This window comes from Myiozetetes cayanensis, unplaced genomic scaffold, assembly GCF_022539395.1.
Source record: "Myiozetetes cayanensis isolate MyiCay16 unplaced genomic scaffold, myiCay2020 scf6-25, whole genome shotgun sequence".
Taxonomy (NCBI): Eukaryota; Metazoa; Chordata; class Aves; order Passeriformes; family Tyrannidae; genus Myiozetetes; species Myiozetetes cayanensis.
The window spans coordinates 18946388-18968675 of NW_026087853.1; the positions used below are offsets into that span (position 1 = coordinate 18946388).

Consider the following 22288-nt stretch of genomic DNA (forward strand, 5'->3'; position numbering starts at 1 on the left):
GCCAGGTGATAGTAGATAAAGAAATTAGGAAAAAGAAAATGATAAAAATAACATATTAAAATAAAACAACTAAAACCAACAGACGCAAAATGAAAACAGAAAGCTAGAGGAAAACTAAAGATAAATATTATGATGGAGAGATACAAATATTTTAGGACAGTTTCCCAGCCACCATCTAGTCAAACACAGCATAAAGATGTAATTGTCCATGAAGCACATGAGAAAAGACACATTCTGTAAGCTAAAATTTCTGTAAAGATAAAGTCATTTTGTACACAGGTACTGGTAGAAGCACCTTGCTTGTTTAAAAGCTCTGTTCTAAGATAGCATTTCTGGAAGAGAGTGGAAGGACAAAAACTTTTTTGTATTCTTTAAAAGTTGTTATTGTGCTATGAACACCTTAGGTATTAAGTCTCTCATCAGCACATAAGGGGATTAATATGTGTAATTCCCATTAGTCTTAATAGGAGTAAATCTTTCTTCAGTGATGGGACAAAAGTTCATTGTATCTCTAAATTAATGTTGAATTTTATTTTGTTTTCTCTTTAGTTTTCAAATCTTAGTATCAGCATGAGTGATAAATTGCAAATGTTTTAACAAAATTCACTGAGACTGTTTATGATAATTCGGTAGCAAAATTGAGTGTTTTATGAACTGATGCATTTGTGCATTATTACCTCTTCTTATTTCAAGAAACTGAGTGATTTGAATACCAAGCCAAACTTTTAATCTTATTTTGGATGGTGTGTAACTGGAGACTACTTGCTGCTGAGCTAATAGAGATTTTTCAGGGATTTTGTTTAAATGACCTTTTTAAAATTATCTTTTCTTTTTAGGTTATAGACCAAGTGAGTTTCTTTTTCCTTTCCTATGCTGTATAGGTTTAGTCATAAACAGTAGCATTGTACTTCAGACTTTATTTAATGGTTTAACAAAAAAAATTAAAAAGCACCCTCAGGTATTTTTATATGAGAAATCAATGAAGTTTGAGTTTCCTCAGTGGCAGGGAAAATGCATTTAATATTTATTACCACTTGTGGAACTTCAGTGAACTGATGAAGTATTCATCATTCACTGATGTCTGCCCTGCTACTGTGATTTACCCTTAACTGTGGATGTGATGGGAACAGAAAAGAGAGCATTTTTAGAACTTACTGTAGTGGCAAAGACTTGCAATGCCACCAATGCTTTTCTCGAGGCAAAGCATTTTTTTGCAGACATTTTATAGTTATGAAATGAGAATGAAATTTGGATGCAAACTAGTTTGAACCTAACTCCAATACTGAGAATTCTGAGAATTCAAATCAGTATTTTCCAGCATGTGTGAAATCACAGCATGTGCCTGTATGTGTGTTACTGTGGTGGTTTTTTTTAAGTTTACAGCTGCTTGATAGTAACAGATAAAATTATTTTTATTTGGCTCCCATAGGATGTGAAAATGGATGCTGAGATTTCTGATATAGAAGTGGTTCCTCACTCTTCTATTTGGCAAACTCAAAACAACTTTTTGTCCAGCTCACTGCTCTCAGATTCAGGTTGTAAGTATTGTATCACAGAAAAGAATCGACAAGTAACATATTCTCCTCTTGTAAAAACTTTTATTTGAAAGAGTAAGGCACTCTACTTTTCAAAAAAGAAGTGCTAGAACCATCTTAAGCATCCTTCTGTGTTTTACCTTTAGATACTGGATGGATGCCTTCGTCTAGGAAGTACTTCATTATATCCTGCTGATAGTTGTTTGGGGTTTTTTTAACTGGGACCTACAATATATTCTGCTCATCACCTAAACTTGTGCCAAAGAATAGGGCTGCACTTGGATTCTGAATCTCTGCATGATGAATCTTACCTCTGTAAGCTGTGTATCTTTTCAGGCACCAGAAACATCCTAAAGCATGAATTCTTTCCCAGATCGTTCATAGGTACCAGTTAGGCTCATGCTTGTGTAGCATTTTCACAGTAAAAGCTGAATTCACTCTTTCCACTTCAATAGTGTTTGTTAACTGTTCTTTCTATCCCGTCGTGCATATACAACTTGTTGTCGTGTAAAGTTAAGGGATCTCTGATATCGTAGGAACTTGCTCAATAAAAGATAGGACATGGTAAGTCTTGATCTGGTACAGGCACATTTTTGCCTGTAGTGTCAAAAGTAACTTAGGTTTTTAAGTTGTTTTTTTTTTTGTTTTGAGCGTAACAGTACATTAGTATCAGAATACTTTTCTTCAAAAGAGTATCACCTTCCATTTCATTTCAATATAGCCAGTTTCTGTACTGGCCACCTATTCAGTAAAGTAGTATTCTATGTAATTACAGGCTTCATTGCCCTTTGAAACTGTTGCATCTTAGAATGAGTGCTGCAGTGCATTACTGCTCCCTAGTTAGTCCTGAGTTGATCTGATGAGGTTAAAGGTAATTGATTTCTTTTCCTTTCACAATCTGTGGGTTGTGGTTATGTATGCAGAGCATACTGAATAATGTTAGTGAGAATAAAGCATAAGAGCAAATGGCTCCATCCCATCTGTATTTCACGAATACCTTATGCTGTCTCAGAGTTGATTTTCCTTTTTCCCTAACCTCATCCCTGTCAAAGTCGTGCAAATCAAAGTGCAGTTCAGCCTGTTTTTGGTATAGAAAATAAGTAACCCATGCCTTGCAGGCATGATGGACTAGATGACCTCCAGCAGTCCCTTCCAGTCTCAACAATTGCAAAAGTGATTCCACTACAAAAACTTATTGACATTTAAAAATGCAGCATAAACGTTTCTAAAATATTACAATGTCTTTTTATTGCTTAACATGAATGGAACTTGCTAGAACTTTGTTCCTTTAATGCCTTTTAATAAATTTTAGGCAATTGTAAGAGAAATAGGATCCATGTGATCTGAATACCAATCTGATTAAATAGTTCTGTGTATTTATTCTCTTATTCGACTGTTTTTATCAGCACTAAGCACTAAGCTTTCTGGATCTAAAAAAAAGTGATGAATGAAAGACAAGTAGTGATTCAATTCACTGCTTAGTGGTTATGGCAGTAAGGTATGTGGATTACTTCACAGACTTTGATTAGTGACTGGTTATCACTTTATGCTGAACCTGATCTTCACCAGTAAAATGTGTATTTTGAAGTTTTTGCTATAGTTCTTGAGAACAGTGAAAATTCTTCAGTGGTATTAACACTAAGGGGATTTTCCAGTGAGTGGCAAATGATAAAGGCAGCTACTTCAGTCATGGTAGTTACATAAACACTGTGAACTTTCAATTTCAGTAGTGATCTTAATTAGTTTTGAGACTTTGACAGTGAAGTATAATTTGAGATCTTTGCTCCCAAGTCTCCTGTAGCTTTTAATAAATCTACCTATAAATGTCATCATCTATTTTCTGTGATTAATTATCTCCTTACTTCTTCAGAGAATGGACTGGGGTTTTTTTTCATTTATCTTTTGGTACTGTTTGCAAGCATTTGTGATTTATGTTTCCTCATTCCATCTCTTTTAAATTCATGAAACCTTACAAACTATATAGTCAATAAGTAGTACTAGAAACTTCCTTCCCGAAGTGGGTCTCCTTGTAGAGAGCACTAAGAAGGAGAGAAGACACGTTTAATATAATTTAAGTATCTGTGAGGGGGATCCTGGGATTGAAGCTTAGAATTGATTGAAGAAAGGATGAATAGTATGAGAAAATAAATAAGGGAACAACAATCTGCTTCCATATATATCTTTACTAAAACCTTGTCAATGCAGAAAGCAGTTAAAAGGAAAAGTAATTAACATTAACATTCTGTTTTGTTTCTGGTATAACTTCTGCAACTATAACAGCTTTTCTGTTACAAAGTATTTCAAAAGATTCTGTGGGAATGTACTTTTATTTCTATACCTATTTTCTTAGAAAAGAAGAAGTTTAACTGAGAAAATAATTTATTCAAGGAAACATTCATTAGACATAGTTTGTAGTCTGTATTATTATCAGACCAAAACGGTTGGTCCAAAAAGTCACTACTAGTTGTTATCCAAAGAATAACCCTCAGAAACTGTTTTTAATGGCTACTGTATTTTCCTGAAATTTTTATTACAAGGGTCTCTAAAGTTACATATGCTTTGCATTAGCTTTGTGAATTGAGTCCTGCCTTTCCGTTTGTACGTTTCATCACTTCGAGGTTTTAACCTGGATGGTTTCCCAGAAACTGTATGTGTCTTACAAGCTTTCTATTGTTGTTGGGAATTTATGTTCCAGGGCATCATAAGCTGTGACTTTACAGAGAAGAAAATAGCCACCAGTTTTCCAACTTCTGTAGCTGGGGTCACAGTGTTCTCTGACCTTTAGGCTCTGGTGATAGACAACACTCTTGTGTCAACATGTATATATAGCTAAGCTTAATATCACAGATATTTCACTTGATAATATATCAGGAATAAAATAAATTTAGTCTAGCGGTATTGGGAGAAACAAATACAAGAGAATAGAAAAATCCCAGAAAGCCTTGAATGATGATATCATGGTTGAATGAAAACAAGTTGTCCTGAATGTAGATTTTATTGTCATAACAATTAACTCTTGCAGTGTATTGCAGATGCCTGTCTTTATCCTTTATCCTTTAATGTACAGTTTTTCATAAGTTCTTAAGACTATTTCTTTTGGCATTTATAAATAAATAACATAATTAAAAGTAAAAAGACACTGCAACATCGTTATGCCATGGGACACCATTCTAGAACAAAACCTTCTAAGGCTGCTTAAGCATAAGACTCTGTAATGATTGGAAACCTGACATCATCACTTAGAAAAATGCAAATTGATTTAGTTTAGGAACAAACTTTATTGGTTTTCCCCTTACTTTGAATACTGTCTGCAGGAGGTACCACTGAAATAGCATACAGTAGCATAGTTTTGGACCAATACTGAAAACTTTATGCTGCAAACTCATAACTCATTGTTATACTAATGTCCCGAACAGAGTGATTTCATTCTCCTTCTGAAAGTGAAAACATATCACTCCTTCTAATCAAACTGAAGTCTTACTCCCTATTAAATAACTTTTGGTTATATACTGCTGCAACTTTACTGGATCATTAAAAATTGCACTCTGCAATTTATTACAAACAATCAGGAGGACCACTTTTCTTACTTGCTTATGGTGTAAGGAAGGCCATAAGAAGAAGGGTATGTTGTATAAGCTGATATCGACTTTCCTATGCTTAATTTCTACCTTTTGCCAAGTTTGGATTTTTTTCTGTTAGCATATCATGTTTTGTCAATTTAAATTGTCTAGATTTCGATGCAACATAATGTATCTAGAAATAAGCATTATACATGCAACCTGCTGTGAAGGTGTATACACAGTATGACAGCGTATGAACACCTATTCAGTGTCACTTGTTGACTTTAGTCCATGCTATTGGTAAAGATATTCCTTCTGAAATTTTTTGACTGGTTTGTTTTGTCTTATTTAAACAAAAATTCTGGATAACTAAATGGAAAATGTCTTAGTGAGATTAGAAAATGTTTTTAAAATGCAGTCTATGTTTCTTCTTGACCATGCCTGTATTTTAAAGTATTAAAATCTGTTTCTCCTGAAAAATAAGTCACTTTCTCAATTCATAGCCTTGTGAATATCAGATATGTATTAATACCATATTACTTGCTGAATAAATTATAATATTAAAAAATGAAATTGATATTTTAAATAAACATCAATGGTCAGTCAACAAAAATGGAGAATCATAGATTCAAAAATGCCTCTAAGGTCATTGACTGCATGTGTTTCTTTGAAGATGCTTAATCACTTTTTTGTGTGACTTATTTCTAGCACTTATGAAACGAATGGTTCCTTTTGACACAAGTACCACCAAGGAAGATTCTACCAATGTTGCCGGCAGTGAAATGAAGCTGCAAGCAGAAGGAGGAAAGCAGTAGAACATTTTACAAAACCACACCAGTTTTCTCTGTGGTAAATGCCATCCCACTCTTTTTTTGATTTTGAAAAGTAGTCATTCCGTCTGCAATAGGAGTGATACACCCTTAATGATTCATCAGTTGCCAAACACTGAAATGAAAGAGCACCAAGAGTGATCCTGATGAAGTCTTGTGAAAATTTACGTGACTCGTACACCAAAGGCTTTCTGGGATTTTTCTATTGTCTTGTATTTGTTTCTCCAATACTGCTAGACTAAATTTATTTTATTCCTGATATATTATCAAGTGAAATTAAGCTTAGTTATGAGCTTATTTACTCCTATACAGGAATATTTTTGACAGTTGTTTTTTATTGCATTTAATAACATTACTAATAATGAAAAAATATCCAGAAATTATCTATTATTATGGGAGTCCTTATACAGTGTTGTAAAGACACATTTGTGATTGTAGGTTCTTCAGTTTGCAAAAATCATTTAAGAAAGAAGTGATAAACGAAGCGAAATCTTCTCAAAGTTATTGAAAATTCATATCTTGGTTTCAGGTTTAGCATATATCTGTTATAAGCTGTCTAGAATTATTCTTCTGGCCAGAACAGTTTTATCAGATGGCCTCTGGTAAGGCACTTTAAAGCATCTGAATCTCACCCTTCTGTGTTAGGAGTGTGGAATGGCACTGCTATGTGGCTGTGAAAATTTTAATATCAGGGTTTAATGATAATTTATTTATTCTGTTTTGTTCTCTATTAGAGAAGATGTGGCATATTGATTGTAAAATGATATGGAAATACGATATTGCACATTTGTATTTGTTCAGATATCTATATTCTAAACAAATTGGATACAATTTTGCATTACATTGGTCTCAAATAGCATATCACAGAGGAATTTTCTGCTGTCAAAAGAAATGCAAGTGTTTCTGATGGTCCTTGTTTTATTCTCCTCTTGAGTGCTTCTGGCTCAATCACTACTAATGTGCTTTAAAAGATTTACCAAATCTGTCCACCATTGAAACCACTTTGTTTTGTAGACTTCTTTCTATTTAGGAAACCTATTTTTTCTCTGAAACACTGTCATTTATTAGCACTGTAGGTGTCTCAGGCATAATTCATAGGTCACCTCTAAACAGGGCCTTATTTTTAGTTTGTTTTTACTTGTTTTTAGTTTGTTTGTTTGTTTGTTTGTTTTTAATTTTCTAAGAAGTGTTTTGCAGTCCCAGTGGGTTCTCTGGACAGTGCACTTACTTGACAATCACCTTGTATTCATCCTGTTTCAAACAGAACATGCTGGTAAAATCAGAACCAGACAGGGAAATGAGAAAAAAATTGAGTTAATTCTCTTTTCATTTTCTCTGCATTTAAGTTGCTTAAAATTAAAAAAAAAAATGTTTTGATTAAAAAAAGCTTTCTTACCTTTTGTATGTGTATAATACTGTGCACAGCAGTGCTGGCATTGGCTTTTTGCAAACTTTGGCACATCTGTTTATTCAGAAGGTGAAGAAAGCAAAACAGGCACATCCATCTCTTCTGATCTCAATAGCAATGACAGGGACAAGAAGAAAAGACAACAAATAAACTTCTATTCTCTACAAAGACCGTGGATGTTATGAAGCAGTGTTTAGCTCAAGCCACAGTTACCATAAACTAAACTTACTTTTAGTGGGTCCAACATTTGTAATTTATTTTTTTAATTAGATCAGAGTAGAGCTGGAAATAGAGTATTCAAAATATTTTAGCTTATTTTTCTGCTAAAACATTAAAAAATTGCAAAATGAAATGTCACCAGCTTGCAGACTTTATGGTACCTACAAATTATGGCCAAAATATAGGAAGGACACTTTAAAATATATTATGAAACAGTAAATCGTGCTCTCAAAACACATTATGTTGTAATAGGGTCTGGTACATGGATTGCTGATGGATAGATGTATACTCAACCCATTTTACTGAAATTTAAATGATTTTTGAAGTATAAGTGCTTGTTGTTAAATGAATGGACCTTTAAGAATGGAGCTTCTCAGATGAGAAGTAATACACAGAAAAATATTGTCCTCTCTTTTTCCTAGGGAATTTGTAAAAATCTTCCAGTTTTATGTTTTTATACATTTTTTCCTCAACTGTAACCTAGAAATCTGAAGTATGTTTTCTTAAAACAGGATCACTTCTGCTTTAGAGTGTTAGAAAACTAAGGATAAGCAATCTGATCTCCCTTACTATTACATCAAGTATTGAATTGATTTTTGTCCTACACAGGACAGAAATTACTACTAGCTGAATAATTTTAGCTTTAAGACTTTAAATATACTCAGTGCTTAGTATATTTGCCTTTGGCTGTGTGACTGGGTTTTCTGCAGAGTTTTATATCCTTTTATGAAATTTTCTAAAAGGGCTGGAATAACAGAATTCAAACCACATTATAAAAAAAAAAAAAAAAAAAAAGAGGAGTTTTTACTGAGTAGGCTTATGGACTCCAAAGCCAGGAAATTCTTTCTTAAATTTACCCTCTTGGCATGGCAGTCTAGATAGCATGTAATATTTGTCTCTCTTCCACCTTTGATAGAGGTTCGTATTACAAAGTGAATTTTGTTTCCTCTTTACTGAAGGCTAAAATTCGCTCATGACATTATGTGAAATTGTCCCTTTGTGGTTTAAGAAATAATATTTTTTCCATATTGGCCTGAAATAGTACTCTACTGACCAGTTTCAGTTTTTAAAGTAAAAAAACCATAATTTTTAAATAAAACCAATGTATATTTCAGATCTTAAAAATTGCTGTCCCTTGTGGTACCTAGTTATTTTTTATACTTTAACCCTTTAATTACCTGTTCCTCAATTCTTGCCCAAAGCAACCATTTTCAATAATCAACAAATGTGGTATCATACAAAAAAAAATGGTGATTTGTGTCTTGGTTCTGTTTAGCATTTGATAAATCAGGAACCTTTTTATATATGTACTAAGTACATACAAATCTGACAAGCTAATAACAGACATTCTTTTTTCTTTTTTAAATGCTGTCCTGCAATACAGTTGTTCATTATTGTGCTTTTAGAAATGCACTGGCCTTCTATTTCAACATCAAATAGTTGTCATTTGAATAAGCTATAAATTTTATACCCTTTAATTTCTTAATATTTTACAGCAAACTTGAGAGTACTTCATTACTTTTGAGGTTATATTTAGTCAATAGCCAAAATAATTTATTTTTTATTATATAATTATGTCATCCTAACAAGAAATATCAAAAATAAAGCTTAGTCCAGGATTAAAAAATAAAATTTTACAGTGTTTTCTTACATTTACTTCTCAAATTTTTTATGGAAGCCAGTCTTCAGTGATGGTGAAAGTACTCCTTGGATATTCAAAACTCAGCTGCGTTTTTACTAGCTACTCTGACAAAGTAAATAAAGAAGATACATGAAAATCTCATACAACAAAGAAACTACTGTTCTAAAATCAATTTTTGAGCTAAGAAATCTGCATATCAGTTAATCTCCTGCTTACAAGGCATAGTCTCTGCACTGCTTAGCACTGAATGCTTTTTCTTGAATGAAAATACCAGCATTACCCTGGTATAATTTTTGTCGTTAAAATGTATGCAACCTGAAGACATTATCATATCAACAACACTCAGAAAAATTTATTCATTAATTTATGTGGGACTGCTTGTTTCAGTCAAATTTTACTATGACTATGTTAAACTCATGTTTGTAGTGTTAGTACCATATTCATTTCTCTCTAAGCCTTGTCTTCACCCCACAGAAGCAATTAATAGTGAAGTTAATGTGAGCTGCAGCCCAATATCTGGGGATACAGCCTTGTCAAAAATGGGTGTGCAGGAGGACAGCACGCAAATTCCTATGGTTTTGATCTAATTGCAGAATTTAGAATCAGATGTAGAGAAAAAGTAGTAGCAGAAGGAGTGAAAAGCAGTTCGTGACTAAATGAAAGTTTCAGAACACTTTTATTCTTGGTGCCTTAATTTAAAAACTACTTTAGAGGTAGTATTTACACCTGAATGAAAGTGATCCCTAAATAAGATTCCATCTTGGATATTTTCTTTACATGCTAAAATGCTTTCTACTCTACCACAACTCATTTCAGCTCTTAACTGTAAGCTTGTCTAGGCTGTTGGGAGTATGAACTTATTTGCCTTTCTATGTAAAGAACTAAATTGGAATTTAAATCTGAAGAAAATTTTAGTGTTGTATACAAGAGTTCAGCAAAACTGAATCCGATAAGCTAAGTCTTTCAAAAATCTCTAAACTAATGCCTCTGGGAATGTTGACAGCAAACTTGAAAGAGATTGCTGTGGTTAAAATCCAGCAACATCCAACATTTATCATTTATGCTAACAGCAATAGCTCTCATGTTTCTAAAGCTGAAATTCCACATCTGTCATTTCTCAGTCTGAAATAATGAGATTTTGTTTTCTCTTGCCTTAATAATGTCAAAATCTATAATGTGAAAATATGCAGTAATATTTTTAAATTTCTAGTCATTTTATTTAGGAATCTAATAGGTGCTCTTTGGATCTAAATATTTTTGGAACATGGTTGTTAACATATTTTTGTTAAAGTATTACATTTAAATACAAGAACTGCATAAAGATATCTCTTTTAGCTTAGTTTTGCTATCTTTCTTTTAGGGACATGGCTCCTTAATAGGTGTTTTGTTTGAAAAAGTACAACAGTTGTTCTGGAGTTGTCTCTTATTTTCGTCTTTCTTCAGACCAGAGCTGTTTTGATCTTAGACTGCTTTTCTCATCTACCATCTGCAGTGCACTACTATGCCAAAAGACATTCCACATTGACTTACCCCACATCAGTAATTTTGGTAGTTGATATTCCCACGGAATTACATCAGTTTTGAAGGCAGTTGTTTCTTATAATGTAATCTCTTTTCATATGAATTCTCTCACTCTTACTTCTTTACTAAAATAAAAGCTACTTAGTAAATGGACTAACATCAGGTCGCATGCTGTCTAATGTTAAAGATTATCCCACAGGCCAAAGTAAATGTGTGCTACTACATTTGTGTAGATTTTCTAAATACTACCATTTGATTCTACTATGACTTTGTAGAAGGAAATGGTAAAGGATAGACTTTGCTGCAATAGCTCTGAAATATTATTCATTCCAGGCAAAAAATGAGACTAAAACTAACTTAGGATATCTGACCAAGTGCTTCGTCTAGAACCTAAAATACTTGTATTACAAAGTATATTTCTTCAGTGTGTAAATATCAAATTGCCTTAATTATAAACAGTTGCTGACATCTAAACTATTTCTGAAAATTGATCCTGAAATTTGCTAAAAATGATCACAAAGTATCATTCAGCAAACATGGATCTCTGTGCCACTCACACTGTTAAACAAGCGTGGAACTGGGAAGCCAGCCTGATTTATGTTCTGGCATTAGGCTCTTCACAGCAACCTCCAGTGACACAGTTTTGTACTTAGTGCGGAAAACAATGAGGATGACTGTGTTTTACTGCTGGCCTAGAGAACCTAGAGAGCAGTTTGCATCTGTGGCATAAGCTATATTCTGTATGGAGCTCAGTGAGTGCACCATTTTTATTGAGGCTTTCACTGCCAGGTACAGCATTAACAGCACAGTTTCATTCAAACAGCTGCAACCATGAAGACATCATGTAGCTGGCAGAACTTTTGTTACATGTCTTGATTAACAGAATGTCAACAAGTCCATCAGAAACCTTGGAGTTGTTTGTTTTGTCTTCACTGGAGCAGTCTCCAGCACAGTCACAAAGCTTTAAAATGCAGAAACCTTCGTCAGTGTGGGCTACATCAGCAGGGAGGCTCACTAGCCATCAAACGTGAATCCATTAGAATGTTGTTCGTTGATTGGAGATCTATACATTAACAGAAAACTAAGACAAAGTTTAAAAAAGTGAGACAAATTATTCTTATATTTGATAGACAAGAATACTCTGTGAAAATGGAAAAATGAAGTATCAAAGTCAAGAAACACTTTGTTTTTTCCAGAATGGGAGTAATTTCTTAAACTTCACTAGAGTGGCAGCCTTTTATAGGCTGAAGTGAAGCTCCTGAATATTTTAATCAACAGACATCAATCCCACTTCATGTCATCTCTTAATGTGTGAGACTTGCTCGCTTTGATTTAGACTTAACTATGTTCCATACTTAGGGAAATTCTGTTAAGTGTACTGTGCACTGAATAGCAGAGTTGAAATAATTCTACTGGAGACAACTGGTGTGCTACAGAAGGAATACTGTCTGGTACTGTGTATTTTAACATACAGACCAAATGTTCAAATTTCAGCAGTGGCATTACATTACCAGAAGAAGGAGACAAATAGAAAAATATTTAGACTGTAGGTAGGAGTATAAATTCAGTGTATTGCTGTGGTTTTGAAGGCTGAAATTTCTATTTGTGCTTATTAGCAAATGGTGATATTCTTTTTTTCCTTGGAGAGTGCATGAACAAAACATGTTATTCACTTTTGAGTTCTGGAACATGTTTTGCCATTTCATGCTGCCAGTTTCTATTTAATATGGGGTAAGCTAAAAAAACAACTAATTGTGATATTTCATTACAATCACTGCTGATTAAGTTAGTTGATACTTGAGTCATTTTCCTCCAGATCTTTTGTTTTCATTTCATTTGAATAAAATACAGTGGGGTTTGCATTTAGTATTCTAAAACTGAAGCAAAATTAGTCTTGTGAACTAGAATTTAGGTTGGGAAATTCTAAAACCAAGATTTCCTGAGTGTCTCATACATGTGACACTGAACATACTGCATTATATTTCCCAGTCAACTATTGCTACTGCAGTACACTATAAAGTGACCATAAAGAATCTGCAGAATTTCAACAAATGGTATGTATACAAAATGTCTGTGTGCTGGTGTGAAGTCAGAAAGGTCGGTTTAATACTTCTAAACCTTATTGTATTGGTTAGTGTAATAGTTATAGGCATAGTGGAATAAAATTCCTCAAAATTGAATTATTTCTTGACACAAAGTCCTTGAAAGTTAAGCAAGGAGTCCAGCATCCTCATGCATGTTGAAGCTCACATTGCTGTAGTAACCAGAACTATTGCATTTTCCTTCAAACTTGATTTCTGAAACGTAAAGGTTTGTTCAGACTTTTAATATCTATGTAGGCATCATGTATAGTCCTGTTTGCATAACTATGTTGCTTTCCTAATGGACGTAGACACATATAAACATGTTCATACTCTGTAAAATTTTACTGGTCAAAAAGAAAATTAATCCTTCTGTGCTTGGAAATCTTGACTGCAGTAAAGCTAGCAAAAGCTCTGTCAAATATCAGTGGAGTTCCAATTTCATGCTGAGTTTTAGAAAAGGGGAGAGAAATATTTTCTCAGACTACTTTTTCATTGCATTTTTGAAGGTCTGCAAGTCTACAATATGTATTGGTCTGATGAGCAGCAAATGCTTGCTGAAAAATCCATGATCTTATAAAAATCATTTGATAGCAAACTGTAAGCACTTGAAATAATTTGGCATTATCTCATCTCATTTTTCTTTTTTAGATTTTTTTCTGAAGTCTGAGAAATGGGATTTTGAGTTCATTTACTTTCTTGTATAAATACTTCTAAATTACATCAATACAAGCTTACGAAATTTGCAAAATTCTGAAATATTACAGCTATTTGTTCCACTCTAGTGTGGGCTACTACAACTTTTTCAAAATAATGAAACTAACTCCAAGGAGAGTTAAGGTGTATCAATTGTATTTCACACTCACAACTAAATGTTTTGTTTCGTATAAGTTTTTCAACTGATCTAGTAATTCATTGAGAACCCAAAATGTGTTTTTATATGTGTAGGGAGAAGCTAATTATAGCTTACATCTAAATACCAATGCTATTGGTAGACTTTTTTTTCAACAAAAGACTCACAAAATAAAACCACTTCTGACTTTTTTATCCTAGGATATTTTAGTTCCAAGATAGATTCACAAGGTGTTTGCAGTCTATTTTTTCCATTATCTGACATCTTCAAAAAGAAAAAAAAAAAACAACAACTTGACTGCCTTGAGAATTATGTAGTGAATCAAAAAAATGTAGAATCATGGAATCATTTAAGTTGAAAAAGACCCTTTAGATCAAGTCCAACTGCTCAAACTACTGCTTGACTATTACTTCCTAAAATCACATGGATGCATGTAAAACTAAGCCTGCAATTTGTATTTTCAGAGCACCTCTTGCAGGTTTAGGAACAATGCGTTGTAGAAATGTAGAAGGAGGAGCATGTTGCCATGTTGTTCCAACACACGAGTCCTTACCAGCCTGTGTAGTTTGAGGTACTCGGTTACGCACAAAGCGTGACTCATGTAGTATCAGAACACCAATTTTATTGTTGAGTTACTGCATTGACTGCAGAATGCATATGCCTGCTTAGTTTATACCAATATGAAGCCAGAATCAAATCTCATGTATTAAGCCTAAGTACCAATCAGACTACTAAGTGCTGAGATCTTGTCAAGTGGTTATAGTATAAAATATATGAAAGTTGTCTTTTGTGCTGTGAGTATGTTGCTGCAAACAGAGTGCTTGGCACAGTGTCTGCAGGTATGTTAAAGTTTAGTTAAGGCTCTACCGGGAAAATTCATGTTAATTTAATGTCAACATTTGTACCTACTTTCTGCAATCAGACTATAAAATGTTAGCCATTGAGGCAGTAACAAAAATATCAAACTACATTACTCTTTTGCTGACTTGGGACTTACTCCAAACTATTCCTGAAGGCAGAGTCACAAGTCTTTATTGCATCTCAGGAGATAGTTAGTACCTTTGCAGGTTCAAAGTTGCTAACTGTACTTGTAATTTAAATTGTAACTTGAAAACTTGTAATTTTTGTAAGCTAACAAAATAAATTATTTTTCCAAGCAATGCATAGCATCTCTATTCATTTACGAAAGACTGCCAAACTTTTGTAAAGATCTGTTTTATGTAATTGATCTTTTCTTATTTTGTGAAATACAGATGTGTGATGTGGATTTGTGTTGCCCAATTTTCTTTTTAACTTGCCTCTAGGAACAATAATATGATCTTTTTGTTTTATTTTCTTTCTTTTACTATATTTGTTTAAAAACTAAGATGTTAGTTTTATTATGAGAATCAGTAGTTTTCTTCAAAAGTGCATGTTTAAAACACTTATTTAGGTTAATTATTTGTTTACCATTGAGGATCAAAAAATCTGGCAGCATATTATAGTGTTACAATAGCAATAGGTCTTTACATTGGCCATGAATGACAGAGTTTTTCCAGAGGTGTCCTTAATTAGGGCAAGCAGTCGTGCCTATAGCCTCTTACAGAGCGTGAACAAGATTCGTCTGGCTGAATGTGTGTTTGGATAGAACACATGCCTCCATATAAATGAACCTGCCTTTTTAGTCAACAGGATCTATGGCATCCTTCATCTCACCCCAACGTAAACATCCAGGCTTCAATCAAATTGCGATAGCAGAGTTATTTCTTTCACATATGCTCAGTCCTCTCTTTCAGCTGTGTTGCACAACACTTTTTCCCCCTTCTTAAATCTGCTGTTCCAGAGGCTCTACCACCATTGCTGATGGTCTTGGCCTTGGCCAGCAGTGTGTCTGTCATGGAGCCAGCTGGTGTTAGCCCCCCTGGACATGAGGAAAGCTTCTCTCAGCTTCTCACAGAAGCCACACCTGTAGCCCCACTACAAAAACCTTGCCATGCAAATCTAGTATAAGTCAGTATGTTAGTTCTAGTTTTACCTGGAAAACTAAGGTCAGTAAGGGTGAAAATACAGCTGATACTGGACACTGTTCTGTAGCTCTGTCAACAGAAACTGCAACGCACAAGCAGTACATGAATAGGAGTAGTCACTGATGCGACAAAAGTGGCCTCAGGACAAGTTTTACTGTGAATGTTTTATATTTTATTGGAGTAGATATTTTACAGAAATATATTTTGAAAGCATTCTTGCATCCATGGCCTTTAACATAGTATTGTGGCCTAGTACACTGTCACGAGGTAATGAAGCAGCCTACAGCTGCTGATGGAGACTTTATTTGAGATGCATCCCCTGACAACAGAGCTGTTGTGATGGCAGACAAATAGGTTCCTTTACAAGGGAAAACAAGTAGTTTATACCAGTCTCCTTTTGGATACCTTAAGAATGTGATCCTTAGGTAGAATTTAAAAAGCAGCACATACTAATGTCTGGAAAAGGCTGCCTGAAAACTTCTGCTGGAAGCATCAATGATTCTACAGGAGGCAGGATGACTATGAGGGCAGTCAATCAACATCTCTGATGTGCTTGGCTGTGCACCCGACTACTCAAACAACATTTCTCAATGGGTAAGGAAAGTAGGTTGATATAAAGAATGGGCAAATTGGTTTCATAGGAAGTTTAGTTGTAGTCTCAGGAAAATGCATTTGTTGTTTCCTCAGATAGAAGCCCCAGCAGGCCCTAAGTCTGTAGTGGGGACCTTACCTCGTGCTTGTTTTATAAGCCAGGAATCCATTGAACTATAAAATGGTAGTTCTTCCTGGCCTGACCCTGTGTACCTCCTGGTGCCTCAAATTCAGAAAGGAACTAAACCAAGAGTATAAGGTTGGGTCTACAAAAGATTCCTGAAATCTGTGGAATAGATAATGTTGAAAATTACAATTTAGATTTTATCTCAGGAGCTAAGAATTCTAAAACAGTCTGTCTACAGCAGTGTGCAGGTCACAGCCAATTTTGTCAGGTTTATATAGTAATTTTCAATAGTCAGTATTGTGATAACTTCCAGTCAGGCAATCGTGTATCTAACTCTGAATCTAAACCAGTGATAGGGTGCTGCTTCTGATTTCCTTACAGTTCCTTGGAACAAACTATACTATGGCTTTGCTAAGATATGGTTCCAAAAATTCTCTCCACGTATACCTTGCCTAGAAAAGTAGTGTTATTTCTCTTAGTTTATTGTAAACTCCATTTTGTGGTAGAAATAGAATAAATTCAACTTTTAAGACGTCTACCTAATACATGCATAACAAAATTTACCAGCATAAATCAAGTTAGAAGAATATGGGTTTAGATTTTATAACCAGGTTTTTGGTAATTTTTTCAGAGTTCCTGAGAGTCGCTCTCTTGGCATCCCTTCTGTTGATTTTACCCTTACCCTCAGGGTACATACAATTTTCCATTTTCCAAATCCTTTTGTCTTGTAATCCCCATGAAACGGGTCACATTTGCTTTATTTGTTTGAGACTGATGGGGTCAGGAACCTTTGGAAAAAGGCAGGAAGATGACTTCTCCCCAAGGAGGAACTGAATGTGCTTAGGCAGAGAAGTTTTCAGTATAAGGCATGGGGTGCTTGGAGAGGGAGAGCTCAGCTTTAGGTGAAAATAGGACATTGCAGAGAGAAGGAAAGAATGGATATACAGCTATGTCTGTGAGGTAATGGAAGTAATAATTCCTGGGGACCTGGGGGATACTGTGCATTGTTTGCTGCATCTCAGAAAACTGTCATGTTGTTGATCTGAGACCAAGCCTGAAAGAAAAGACTCATTTGTGAGTAGGAAGAAATTTGTTTTGAGATGCTCTTAATATTCCTCTGTTTTACTTAAACATTTGCTATGACCTGTTCCTGAGGCAGGGTAACTAAGGTTCTTATTAGTAGATCCCTTGGTGCACATTAGAGCAAAACAGCACAGGATGATCAGTGCATATGTATAGATATGGCAGGTTTATTTTGGAACAATTTTGGTTGCAATGGAAAGGAGATATGTAGCCATTTTGGTTATTATCTATAGTCATAAACAATATAAAGTATAAATATATCACTTGAGAAAAAATATAAAGAAAGAAAAAGAAAAAAAGGATAAGAGTAGGTAGTGGAAAGATATCACCACCTGTGGATCCACCAGCGAGAATTGATTGTTGCAATTTAGATGTCCATTGGTTGAAGTGATAGTCACAGTCTTGATCTGTCAGGGGCAGGGGGAGACTATGAAACAAAAAATTCAGTGGGTTCAAATGTTCAGTATATTCAGGTTCAAGTGGGAATGCCCAGGTACCTCTCCTGGTGGGGATTTTTACATTGTCTGATGAAACACTGGATCATGTGCAGTCCTCTGGTGGAAGGCCCCCGAAATGAGTCTGGGGGCACTTCAAGGGGTCTTTGATGGTTTGTGACCCCTTCTAAGACATGACCATGGTTTTTCAGGTCTGTGGAGCCAGTTGTGCCTTATCAGGAGAGATTAATAGTTTGTGGTGTACATGTGCATGTCCCAATATTTCCCCTGGGGAAGTCGGGCAGGGGGGAGGGGGGTTGGGGGTGGTGGTAGTGAAGATTTACACCTGAGTCTTACTGTGGGGGAGGACATTGGCATGATAAAAAGCATTATCTCACCTCACAGGATCTGCTTCTCATTGGCCTTTTCCCTTATCTGGCTCAAAACCTAGCTTCTTGCTAAACAAAGGTGGGATCATTGTCATTTTCCAGTGGTGGGCGTGCACTCTCTCTGCACCTGAGCTGTTCTTATGCAGATCAGAGGTTTGTTTTACCACCACACATCCAAAAACTCTCCTCTTCCCCTTCGGTTAAGGGTGCAAACCTGACCTCAGCAAAGCACTTGTTGCTTCTGCAAATGGCCAATTGAGTCATTAACCTTGAACATTTCAGTATCTCACAACATTTTAAGATTTCCCCCTCTTTTTTTTTTTTTTTAAAGAAGGGATAATTATTTTAACCTGTGTTCTGACAGAGCCTCTTTTTTCCTGCTTAAAATCTTTGTAGCTTTGGCGGGGAATTTGCTCTAGGTTTATTGTTTACAGTAATCCACCTTCCACCCTGGTTGACTCAAGGCCCCTTCATGCTGTGTCTTCAAGCTTTTTCTTTTCAAGAATTCTCTCTCTTTTCAGAGCAGATCAAATCCTGGAGCTGTACTACTCATTACCCTTTACCTCAGAGTCTCCATAGAGCAGCCTCCTGCTCAGTAGGATTATTTACATGCACCTGTCTATTCATTTGCTTGTTCCTGTTCCTTTTCTGCCAGCTATTCTAGTCTGTCCCCTAATTCTCCTTCCTGCTTCCTGTTTCATGGAATTCCTGAATATATGGTGATAGTCGTGTATTTAAGATGGCCTTGAGGTTTCTTTTTGCTTCCATGAATTTGTTCTGATACTTTTTGAACTTATATGAACTTCTGGCATCCTGTAAGATTCTTTAGCAGAGTTCTGTGACTTAACCATGCAGTGTGGGCATAGTCAGCTTTCTAAATATGCCTCCTGCAAGTTTCTAACTCAAGTGACCTAATCCTTACTACAGTATAAGATAATTCTATCTCCTGAAGACCTTACTTTTATAATAAAAAGGTACACTTCTAAAAATAATGTAGAAAATACAAGATTCAGATTATTTCTTTCCTGGTCAGTTTCTGCTAGGGCTACCTGATATGTTGCAAGTGCTTCAGCAGCAAGGATCCCACCTGCATGGGATTTTTATTAATAAGCAAGAAAGATTTGTCGGAGTTGTTAGCTACTGGAAAGAAGTTGGAGGTTTCTGTCTTTATCCTGTGGCACTTTGAAGACAACATGTAAAACAGATCATGTGACCTCTGATGGAGGCTCTGTCCCTTAGACATGGGCCTCATCTCAAGGGAACACCTTTTTTTCTGAGGAACCAGGGCTGTTCTGCCGAACAGATAAGATCGACTAATCAAGTAAGTGAAACTAGCTCATTTGGATGCTCAAAGGGAAGGAATGGACAGAAGACACCTGGGGCCTAGCAAAACTGCTTTCTTCAAAGTGGAGTTTCTGAATGAAGTTGAAAAAAATAGATGTTCCCTGTTCCCTCACTTAGCCTTAACTAAGCAGGTACACAACTGCAACGGTGTCTCTTTTTTTCACAGTAGAAAATTGCTGTTACATATTGGGTTGTTGTTTTATATTGGAATTCAAAACTCATGTAATCTTTTGTTGGATCTCAACAGACTAACGTAGGATCATTAGGAATCATAGAATCATTAAAGTTGGAACAGATCTCCAAGATCTTCAAGTCCAACCTTGTTAAATCCTGTTAAGAATGTGCCATGTTCCAAGATGTTTCTGCAGCCTCCTAGATAGTAAATATCATATTTAGTGTAATTTAAGACAGTTTTTGTCTCCCTGCTACCTTCAAAGCTGGGAACAAATGCGTTTTACTGTATTGTCCAATAGCAAAGGCCCATCTATCTCAGTACCCTATCTCCAACATGGGTGAAGAATAAATTTCTAGACAAGAGTTCAGGCAAGCATTTGGCCCTGCCTTCACAAACTATTCTCCCAGCTTCTGGTAAACTGTGTCTCAGAAACCTCCTAAACCAGAACTTGTGTTTTTGTGTTCTGTTTCTCTGTTTAGACATGTATGGGGAAGGAGTTGTTTTTGCAGCTAGGGAAGAGACTTTTTCCCTATCAGATGTGTGAAAGGAATTACCCTTTGTGAGATACTACAGAGTGCAGGCAAACTTAGAATATATCCACAGGTTTTTTTGAAGTATACGCGAAATTTAATCTGCAGGATAGCAGCTACTGCTGCACACAACGTGGCTCCCATCTTTGCCTATCTGGAAGTGTTTTCATCCTTGTCTGATCCTGAAGGATCCTTGTTTTTTCAAACTTAGCATTTCTGGAGAAGTCCATTGTTTTGTGGAATATAGGAGTGTTTTTCCCTAACAATTCCTCTGACCACTGGAGTCTTGACCTACTGCTAGCCGTGCCTGTGCTACAGGCAGTAAAGAGATTATTGCAGGGAGGGGCTGCTCTTCACCAAAGTCAGTGCTGACAGCGGTATCCTCCGTGGTGCCAGAAGGACTGATGTGGGTAACTCAACAGGGGTTGTTCTTTCATTTGTTTCAGTACCAAAACAATGTCACAGCAGGATGCTGGAAGCTATATGGGGGATGAGATGTAAAAGCCCTCTTTTCAATGCTCCATTACTCAGCTTAGTGTTTGCTTGCCTTCTCTATTGTGTATTTGATGAAGTTTTAATTATTATTTATTATATTGTTAATGCTAAATGCCAAATACCGTGGATGCAAGGAAGATGGTTGATAAATAAAATAATCATCGTTATGCAAAAGAATAATGGCCCCTTGCACAGTGAGTGGCATTAGTGAGCTGGTACTTCTGCAAAATGTTTTACTAATCATACTCTTGCTGTATCTTTTCTTCCTATATGCCAAGCCTGTAATTAAATCTGCCCTCTTGTTTCTTGTGGTAGATAAAGAGTAATATCTACTTTGAATTTTCATCTAAGTTTCCAGGTATGTAAAGTGCCTTGGCCCAAGTAAAGCTGCAGACTTGTGGCTAAACTGGAAAGAATCCTGGTCCCAAGTCTCCTTGCTTTATCTGAAAGACTCTGCAGTAATATATTTAAGGTATTTATGGGTGAAGATCTTTATCTGCACTAAAAATGACACTAAAGAATCTAACAAATTGCCTTTGTTAGTAGGCTAAGCATTAAAAAAAAAGAGTACAGTGGCACTTTTTTTCATCAGAAAATATAAGATACCATTCAACTCTCAAATTTTGAATTTTTAAAGGAAATTAACAAGAGCCTTGGATTACCTCTATAGATTTTGCTTTGCTGAGTCTGTGTAAGTGAGCAGTTGAGCCATACCAAGCACAGAGGAGAATTAGATATCAGTTAGGGGAATTGGGAGTAAATCAGCTCAGGAAGACCTTGAAAAAAAATGCACAAGTCACAGAAGGAAAAAAACACTTCAAAAGGCAGAAGTCTGTGACTGGTTACAGCTGTCAAGAAACATCAGTCCTGCTCCCATTCTTCTTTGCTGTTTAAGGAAAGAAAAGGAATCTGAAGAATTTAATTTTAATTATATAAAATAACATGCTAGGGAAGATGACCATGCCAGGGCCTACTGTGTATCTATTATTTCACCTAATTTGCCCGCTGCCCTGGCTGAGAACTCCTATACATGCCTGTCATGTGATCTGCAGTTCCCCAAGGCTTTGGGATTATTCAGTGTTGTGCCATAACACTCTGTTAATGTTGATTAATGTTGCTTACTCTGTTACCTGATTAATGAATTGGAAGTTGAGTTGATTTAGTACTTCAGGTACTAGCATAAAATTAATGGTTGCAATAACTTATTCAGATTTTTTTCTCAGTAAATATTGCCTTATTCTCCCTATTGTCTTTGAAGAAGGACTGAGAAGAACAGTAGGTTAAATTTCAATATAACTATGTTTCATTAAGCTCTGCAAACTCAGATACAAGTGAGTGGGACAGAAACTGGGTAAGTTATCCCTCCCAAGGAAGTCTCCAGGCAGTGTTAGAACAGGTACATGAGCTGCAAAGACATGCAAAATTGCTTCTGAGTCTTGTTCACCTTCTGGCTAGGAAAATGTTC

General features: G+C 35.6%; 1 protein-coding gene across 9 annotated transcripts in view; it reads left to right on the forward strand.

Annotated features, from left to right (window-relative positions):
- The window catches only part of CEP128 (centrosomal protein 128), a 195567-nt gene that overhangs the window by 96437 nt on the left and 76842 nt on the right, over positions 1–22288 (forward strand). For 4 of the 9 annotated variants that reach the window (XM_050336003.1, XM_050336011.1, XM_050336006.1 and 1 more), the window contains 2 exons: positions 1430–1538; positions 5804–14809. In XM_050336003.1, coding sequence (XP_050191960.1) covers positions 1430–1538; positions 5804–5910 — 216 coding nt within the window. In that variant the 3' untranslated portion in view covers positions 5911–14809. Of the gene's footprint in view, positions 1–1429; positions 1539–1657; positions 2742–5803; positions 14810–22288 lie in introns of those variants that run through there. The other 5 variants (XM_050336008.1, XM_050336007.1, XM_050336004.1 and 2 more) reach the window with 4 other exon arrangements.